Source organism: Piliocolobus tephrosceles, chromosome 6 (assembly GCF_002776525.5).
Source record: "Piliocolobus tephrosceles isolate RC106 chromosome 6, ASM277652v3, whole genome shotgun sequence".
Classification (NCBI taxonomy): domain Eukaryota; kingdom Metazoa; phylum Chordata; class Mammalia; order Primates; family Cercopithecidae; genus Piliocolobus; species Piliocolobus tephrosceles.
The window spans coordinates 16,398,324-16,407,904 of record NC_045439.1 but is presented as its reverse complement, the minus strand read 5'-3'; the positions used below and the strand labels follow the sequence as shown (position 1 = coordinate 16,407,904).

The 9,581-nt window shown below is 39.7% G+C and overlaps 1 protein-coding gene across 1 annotated transcript; it reads left to right on the top strand.

Annotated features, from left to right (window-relative positions):
• Positions 1-6,079: 6,079 nt before the first annotated feature.
• Positions 6,080-6,606, top strand: LOC111538207 (protein S100-A11). Its single transcript, XM_023205438.2, has one exon. It carries the CDS (start codon positions 6,131-6,133, stop codon positions 6,446-6,448), a length of 318 nt encoding a protein of 105 aa, XP_023061206.1. The 5' UTR covers positions 6,080-6,130; the 3' UTR covers positions 6,449-6,606.
• Positions 6,607-9,581: the final 2,975 nt, after the last annotated feature.

The following is a 9,581-nucleotide window of genomic DNA, read 5'->3' as shown; positions in this document are numbered from 1 at the left end:
AAGTGCTTGGAACCAACTGGCAGCCTCTGGGGCAATTAAGTGTAGAAAATAAAACCCACGCTTTTTGGAAACTAGCATTCTTCCACATATATTGCTTCCAGACTACTAAATGGAAGTTGTTTCTGGAAGATGGATAGATTTAAAAATTTTGGCCTTGGAGCCCCTTTCTGCATCCCACAGAAAGGGGCTCCGCTCACAAGGAAGTCTTCATCCCTAGACTGAGCCTCCCAGAAGCACACCCTGAACAACTCAGCAGAGCTAACCACTGTACTTCCTGTCCTGCAAGTACTGTGAGTGATACCTGCTGCATCCCAGGAAGAAGTGGCAGCATCTGATTGGTGGGGTTGGGGGAATTAGGGAATGCATGTTAATGTGAACCCCAAGAGTGAGTTGATAGCTGGTGAAGAGGGAGAAGGTAGAGGTGAGGGCCTTTAGGTTGGCCGGCTGGGCTTGCCTCACAGTCAGTAAAGCCCCACCATGCAGAGCCACTCATCTCCTGCTGGGAACCGCTGACCTTTTGGTTCAGATGCCTGATATAAACTCACCGATATGGGAGGGGAGGATCTGAATGGGTAGGAGGAAGCAGGGAAAGTTACTAGGACAGATAGATTCTAAGGCTTATCTGAAAGGAAGGAAGGAGTTGTGATGTGCTACCTGGGAGGTCCAAGGGAGAAGGGCCTGGGCAGTGTGCACCACTGGTGACGGTGTGAAAAATGGGCTGGTGACTGGCCACCGAATGGCTTGGGGAGAAGTGGCCAGAGAGAGGGTCTCCTGTGTGGTGGGAAGGGTTGGACAAGTGTTTTTAGATGTTATGAGAATGTCTACGTTTGACACGAGAAACTCCTAAGTTTGCAAAGAAAGGATACACAGCCACCTTCCTTCGATATCAGAAACAACATGCTGGGGATTAAAAATAATGACTTGGCCAAGAACCTTACCATTTACCAGAATGCATCCATGCAGTAAATATTTGGGTGTCTGTTCCGTGCCTGGCATGTCCCACTTCACCCACAGGAGGAAGTCCATTTTATAAATGAAGAAACTGAAGCTCAAAAAAGTATGTGAATCTGTTTGAGGTTTCAGTCTTCTTACAGATGAGAGCAAACTTCTGCTTCTTGTTCTGCTCTAATACCATAGCACCCTCAAGAAATGAGCATCTTTAGTTGTGCTTGGATTGGCAGAATCTGCCTTTAGGTAGAGGAGCAGACTTAATGGCTTTAATGAGCCACTTAACTACTTTCTAGAGACAACCTGGAGATGCTTTTGAAGAGCCCATTCTGAGACCTGGTTCCATTTTTCCATTCCTTCTGTGTCCCTGCCCCCAACCCCCACCCCCAGGACACATTTGGCAGTGAAGGGGCTCCAATTCCTGTTCTTGGGAGTGGTACCCACTTGTGCTCAAAGTAGAATTAAGTGGCTTGAAAGTAAGTGTAAGGATCGGGAGAAGGACTTGACTGCATGAGGGAACTTTTAGAGGTTATAGAAATGTTTCTATCATAATTGTGGCATTGGTAACATTTAACAAAACTTGAATTATATACTAAATTGGTAATTTTTATTGTATGTGAATTATAGTTCAATAAAGCTGATTTTTTTTAATTTTTATTTATTTATTTTTTTTTTGAGACGGAGTCTCACCCTGTCGCTCAGGCTGGAGTGTGGTGGTGTGATCTCTGCTCACTGCAATCTCTGCCTTCTAGGTTCAAGCGATTCTCCTGCCTCAGCCTCCTGAGTAGCTGGGATTACAGGCACGCACCACTATGCCTGGCTAATGTTTTGTATTTTTAGTAGAGACGGGGTTTCACCATGTTGGTCAGGCTGGTCTCGAACTCCTGACCTTGTGATCCACCCACCTCGGCCTCCCAAAGTGCTGGGATTACGGGCGTGAGCCATAGCGCCCGGCCAATAAAGCTGATTTTTAAAACACTCAATGTGTAAGTCCTGATATATGCATTTGTGGTATGTAAATTCTACATCAGAAAGGAAAAAACTAAACAGTTGTTGAATTCCAGTTAATGATACACATGCTGAAGTATTTAGGGGCAAGTATATGGATGTCAGCAGTTTACTCTGAAATGCATAAGATGTAAGATATATTAATGGACAAGTAGATACATGATCAAGCAAGTATAGAAAAATTTAATTGTCCAATCTAAGTGGTCAATTTACAAGCTGCCATTGTAAAATTCTTTGATATGTTTGAAAATGTCATTATACAATGTTGGGGGAAACCAGGTGACTTCAGGTTTTTCGCAGAGCCAAAGCGTTCCTATTGGACCAACTCTTTAGCAAATAAAAACTGTAAGCTCTGGAAAAAACCTTCTTTAAAAACCAACTTCTTAAGATACTGAAATAGACCAAAAGCAGGCAGATTTTGGAGAGGAGTCAGTAACTGGAGGATGAGCACGGGACTGTGTGAGTTTCCTGTTTTTTACCACCGTTAGCCTGAGGCCAGGTGTCCATGCACCTTGCAGGACAGGTAAGCCTCCAGTGTACAATCTACAGTCTCGCTGGCTTGAAGAACCAGAGTAGAGTTCAGAGCACCACAGCCTCTCGAGAGTAAAGGGGGAAATAACAGAAAAAGCAAGCTAGAGAGGGGATTCCTAAATTCTGTATATAAACTGCTTAAATCTCTAGCTGACCACTGAACTATGCATTCAGGACTAAGGCTAAAAGAACTGAACTAAAAGTTGAACTACTTCCCACTGCAGGGGAGACAGTTTTGTCACTGAGTTCAACCAAGTTAACTGCATGTTTTAAAATAATAATTCTTTTCAGAGGAATATAAGAGAATCCCGAGTTTCTACAATACAACATAAATTATACACTAAATACAATGTCTAGGATACAATCCAAAATTACTCACTATGTGAATAAAAAAATTTTGCCTCATTCTCAAGAGAAGAGACAAAGGAGATCAACCCCAAGAAGTTCTAGTCAAAGCTATTAAAGCAACTATTAAAACTGTGCAAGACTGTAAAAAAAAAAAAAAAGTTCTAATAGTAATGGCCGAAAAAACTCCCAAATTTGGTGACAGACATAAATTACAGATTCAAGAAGTTCAATGAATAATAAGCAGGATTAATACAAAGAAAACCCCATCCAGAGGCATCACAGTCTACTGAAGACCAAACTTAAAGAGAAAACATTGAAATCAGCAACAGGAAACTAGGGAGTAATGATTTAAATGACTGCTGACCTCTCTTTAGAAACATTGGAGGCCAGAAGACAGTGCAACATCATCTTTAACACGCTGAAAGGGGGGGAAAAAAAAAGTCACCCCAGAGATCTGTATCTAGCAAAAATATATTTCAAGAAAGAATACAAAAAAAAAAAAAAAAAAAAAAAAAACCTAATATTTTCAGATAAAAGGAAACTAAGAGAATTTGCAGATCTAAATTACAAGAAATGCTAGAGGGAAGTTCTTCAGGCTAACAGATTTTACCAGAGGGAAACTCAAATCTTTAAGAAGGAATAAAAGCCACTGAAAATAGTAAACATCCGAGTAAATACAAAGGATATCTTCTTTCTTTCTCTTTAAACTTTGTATTACTGTTTAAAGTAAACAATAGGCGGGCATGGTGGCTCACACCTGTAATTCTAGCACTTGGGAAGGCCAAGGCAGGTGTATCACGAGAACAAGAGATCGAGACCATCCTGGCCAACATGGTGAAACCCTGTCTCTACTAAAAATAAAAAAATTAGCTGGGCATGGTGGCGAGTGCCTGTAGTCCCAGCTACTCGGGAGACAGGCAGGAGAAGAGCTTGAGCCCAGGAGGTGGAAGTTGCAGTGAGCCGAGATCGCACTACTGCACTCCAGCCTGGCGACAGAGTGAGACTCCATATCAAAAAAAAAGTAAGTAAATAAAAATTGGTGGGCTTTTAGCATATGTTGATAATCTGAATGACAATCATGGCATAACAGATGCAGAGAAGGGAAAAGGAAAGGACCCCTTACAGTAAGCTATGTATATTTTTTCCAAAGTGATACAATGTTAGTTAGCTCTTAGAGAGCTGTGAAACATTCATCCCTAGAGCAACCACTTAATGTAAAGATAGAGCTAAAAAGCCAATAGATAAAAATGTCTGCTCTGAGAAAGACACTATTAAGAAAATAAAATGACCAGCCACAGACTGGGAGAAAATATTTGCACAACAGTTATCTGATAAAGCCCTGTTAACCAAAATATACAAAGAATTTTTACAATTCAACAATGAGAAAACAATGAGATTAAAAGATGGGCCAAACCAGGAGTTTGAGGCCAGTCTGGGCAGCAAGGGAAAAAAAAAAAAACACTTGGCATGGTGGTCCATGCCTGTAGTCCCAGCTACCTGAGAGGCTGAGGCAGAAGGATCACTTGAGCCTAGGAGTTCAAGGCTATAGTGAGCTATGATCGTGCCACTGAATTCCAGCCTGGGCAACTGTCCCTTAAAAAGAAATAGGCTAGAGACACCTCACCAAAATATACAAGTGGCAAATATGCATAGGAAAAGATGCTCCACACATCATATGTCATCAGAGAAGTATAAATTAAGACAATGAGATGCCACTACACATTTATTAGAATGGCCAAAATCCAGAATACTGACATCACCAAATGCTGGCAAGGATATCGAGCAACAGCAACTGTCATTTATTGCTCATGGGAATGCAAAATGGTACAGCCACTTTGGAAGACAATTTGGCAGCTTCTTATAAAACTAAATATAGTTGCCATATGATCCAGCAATTACACTTCTTAATATTTACCCAAAGGAGTTGAAAACTTATGTCCACACAAAAACCTGCACACAGATGTTTATAGCAGTTTTATCCATAACTGCCAAAACTTGGAAGCAACCAAGATGTTCTTTAATAGGTGAATGGATAAATAAGCTGTGGTACATCCAGATAATTGAGTATTATCCAGCGCTCTTCAGAAAATGAGCTGTCAAGCCATGAAAAGACACAGAGGAATCGTAGATCCACATTGCCAGGTGAGAGGAGCCAATAGGAAAAGACTACATACTGTATGATTATACCTATGTGACATTCTGGAAAAGACACAACTTTGGAGACAGTTGAAAGACCAGAGATTGCAGGAGTGGAGGTGGTAAGATGAATAGGCAGAGTCTAGAGGATTTTTAGGACAGTGAAGCTACTGTGTATGATACTATAATGGTGGATACATGTCATTATACATTTGTCCAAACCCATACAATGTACAATACCAAAAGTGCACCCTAATACACACTATGGACTTTGATCATGTGTTAATGTAGATTCATCAGTTGTAACAAATAGACCACTCTGTTGGGAGATATTGATAGTGGGGGAGGCTATGTGTGTGGGGGGGAGCAGGAGTATTTGGGAAACGTGTACCTTCCTCTCAATTTTGCTGTGAACTTAAAACTGCTCTGAAAAATACTCTATTAACTAAAAAAGACCCAGTTAATCCAAAAGATGTCAGGAAAGGTGGAACAGAGAAGCCAAAAATAGTGGGGACAAACTAGACAAATAGTAAAATGGCAGACTTAAGTCCAGTCGTATAAACAACTACATTAAATGTAAATGGTCTCTATCTGCACTAAGATGGCAGCCACAGGCCACGTGAGATACTTGTTAATTGACATGAAATAAAATTTAAGTCAGTCTCTTCATTGCACTAGCCACGTTTTAAGTGCTCAGCAGTGACTCCCGTATTTCACTAGTATATTGAACAGCACAGATATAAAATATTTCCATAATCACATAAATTCTATTGACCAGCATTGGTCTGGTCAATCATGGAGATTATCAGAACTGACACAAATCCCCCCAAAAAGACCCAACTGCATGCTGTTCACAGCAAGTCCACTTAAAATATGTAAACTATGCAGATAAGTTAAAAGTAAATGGATGGGAAAAGATACCATGCAAATGTCAAGCAAAAGAATGTGGTGACTGGATTAATATCAGATAAAGTAAACTTCAAGGCAAAGGGTATTACCAGAGATAAAGAGGTACATTTCATATTAATAAAAGGGTCACTACACCAGGAAGATAAAATAATTATCAATACATATGTTTAATAACAGCTTAAAAGTACATGAAACAGAGCTCTCAGCGCTGCTCCCAGCCACAGCCTCCCGCGCCTCGCTCAGCTCCAACATGGCGAAAGTCTCCAGCCCTACAGAAACTGAGCGGTGCATCGAGTCCCTGATTGCTGTTTTCCAGAAGTATGCTGGGAAGGATGGTTATAACTACACTCTCTCCAAGACGGAGTTCCTAAGCTTCATGAATACAGAACTGGCCGCCTTCACAAAGAACCAGAAGGACCCTGGTGTCCTTGACCGCATGATGAAGAGACTGGATACCAACAGTGATGGACAGCTAGATTTCTCAGAATTTCTTAATCTGATTGGTGGCCTAGCTATGGCTTGCCATGACTCCTTCCTCAAGGCTGTCCCTTCCCAGAAGCGGATCTGAGGACCCCTTGGGCCTGGCCTTCAAACCCATCCCCTTTCCTTCCAGCCTTTCTGTCATCATCTCCATAGCCCACACATCCCCTGAGCCCATCATACCAACCACCTCATGCAGGCCCCACCTGCCATTAGTAATAAAACAATATCACTTTTTTAAAACATAAAAAAAAAAAAGTACATGAAACAAGTGACATAAAGGTAGAAATAGATGATTACATAGTTAGAGCTGGTGATTTTAAATATTCCTTTCACTAATCAATAGAATAAATAGAGCAAATGTCAGTAAAGATAGATCGTATAAACACCATCAATTACTTTTAACTGACATTTATAAAACACTATAGCCAACAACTGCAGAATACACATTCTTTTCAAGTGCACATAGTATATTCACTAAAATAGACCATCTGGCTGGACCATGAAATAAAGTCTCAACAAATTTAGGAAGATTGAAAACATACTGAATATGGTTCTCTGAACACACTGGAAATGTTAGAAATAAATAATGTGTCCTTTTTAAACTCCAGATATTTGGAAATTAAGCAACACACTTTGAAATAATTCATGTGCCAAAAAAAAATTCAGAGAATAATTTGAATAAAATATGAAAATACAACATACCAAAAGTTTTAGGATGCAGCTAGCACCAGGCTAACAGGGAAAGGTAAAGTTTAAAAATACTAGTGAGACAGCCAGGAGGGAGGGGGTCGCTGGAGAAGCTCCAATCAGCCTGACCACTGAGGTGGAGCTGGAGCCTGGGGACGTTCACCACCCTTGCAGCAGGGAGAAGCCCGGCCCCTCCTCTTCCTGTGCGGAACCTGGGATTCAAGCTGCCGGCGGGAAGCGTTCTAGCATGGACTCTGGTCTAGAAAGAGTGCCTGCTTCTCCCTTTTCTTCCTTTTCACCCAATAAAGCCCTGCTTTACCCTTCAAACCCTCCACGAACCTATATTTTCATGGTCGCAGGACGGACAAGGACCCCATCTTTAGCTGAACTAAGGAAAAGTCCTGCAACACTAACATTAGCAAAGAAGAAAGGTCTAAAATTGGTGATCTAAACATCCACCATAAGAAGCTAGAAAAAGAAGAGTAAACTCAGAAGTGGAAGAATAAAAAGAATAGAGTGGAAACCCCAAGTACAACTTATCCCAGATATGCAAAATGGGCTTAACTAACATTAGAAAGGCAATCAATGAAATACAACGTATTAACAGAATAAAGGAGAAAACTATATTATCATCACCATAGATGCAGATAAGGCATTTAAAAAATCCAGTACTCGGCCGGGCGCGGTGGCTCACGCCTGTAATCCCAGCTCTCAGGGAGGCAGAGGCGGGAGGATAGCTTGAGCCCAGGAGTTCAAGACCTGCCTGGGTAATATAGCGAGACCCCGTTCTCCACAAAAAGGAAAAAAAAAAAAAAAAAAGAGAAAGACAAAAAAATTCAGTACTCATTCATGCTTCATTAAAAACAAAAAACTCAGAACACTAGAACAACAATAAAAGGAAATTTCCTTAATCCGATAGTTCCTATGAAAACCCCACAGCTAACATTATATAAATGATGATAAAAGGAAAGTTTTCGTCTAAGATCATAAGACAAGGATATCTGCTTCCACTTCTATTGAATAATGTACTGAGGCTCTAGCCATTACAGACAAGAGGGGGAAAAGATGATACGAGATCAGGAAGAAAAAAGCAAAACTTGTAGATGACATGATTATTTACAAAAAAACTCCTAAAGGAATCAACAAAACATGTACAACTGATGAAATGTAGCAAGGCTGAAGAATTCAAGTACTTTTGCAACAATCGTGTATTTTATGGACTACAGCAAACAACTGAAAAGTAAAATTTTGAAATTTCATTTACAATAACATTAAAAGAACATAAAATACTTTACAAGAGATGTGCAAAATCTCCATATGAAAACTTGGTTAAGAAACCCTAAATAAATAGAGGAATATACCTCTTTCATGAATTGTCAAGATGTTCTTTCCAAAATCCAGCACAATCCCAGAAATCAAGATCCCACAGCTTTTTGATGAAATTAAGCTGATTCTATGATTTTTTAGTGGAAGTGTAAAAGTTTTATAACATCCAAAGAATCTTGAAAAAGAAGAGCAAAGTTAGAGGACTCAATTATAGTCCCACTAAAGACCTACCATAGAGCTATAAGTAATGTAAATCCTGTGGTATTAGCATAAGGGTGGGCAAATAATGAACAAACTAAATTCCTGAAACTCAGGCATATTTATCTTTTCAACAAATAGCATTGGAATAACTGGAAATCCACCTGGACAAAATGACCTTTGACTCTTCCCTCATACCATAGGGAAACAAATGGATCATAGACCCAAATATAAAAGTGTGGGGAGACAGAAAACCTATGCAACCTTGAAGGAGGTAATGATTTCTCAAAGGGCACCAAACATACAGAAAACATATTTAAGAAAATAAATGAGGAAATAAATAGGCAAATCAGAGGTAGAAATATTTGCAAGATATGTAGCTGAGAAAGGACTGGTATCCTGCATATATAAAGGATCTCTATAACTCAGTAACAGAGAAACTAATTTTATAAGTGGGCAAAATATTTCAACAGAAAATTCACAAGAGAAGGTATACAAGTGGCCAGCAAGCACATTAGGGAAATGCAAATTAAAACCACAGTGAGATATTGCTACATCCACCAGTATTTTTAGACATCAGGGAAATGTAAATTAAAACCACAGCGAGATATTGCTACATCCACCAGTAGTTTTAAAATTAAAATGACTGATACTGCCAAATGTTGACAAAGATACGGAGCATCCAGAACTATTGTACACTGTCAGTACAGCTGCTTTGGGAAAATGTCGGGCAGTTTCTCATAAAACGAAATACATACGTACCCTCTGACCCAGCAATTCCACTCCTAGGTCTTTACGTAAGAAATATGAAAACATATGCCTACATAGGTGTACAAGAATGTTCCTAACAGTTTTATTTGTGATGACCAAAATTTTATAACAGTTCTCTTTTCTATCAATAGAAGAAGAAAGAATAAAACTATGGTATACCCAAACAATGAAAAACTAGCAATAAAGAGGAAGGAATTACTAAGACATATAACATGGGTAAATCTCAAAAACACGTT

Excerpts from the sequence above, each read along its gene's own strand:
- LOC111538207 (XM_023205438.2), top strand. The coding sequence starts at position 6,131 with ATGGCGAAAGTCTCCAGCCCTACAGAAACTGAGCGGTGCATCGAGTCC.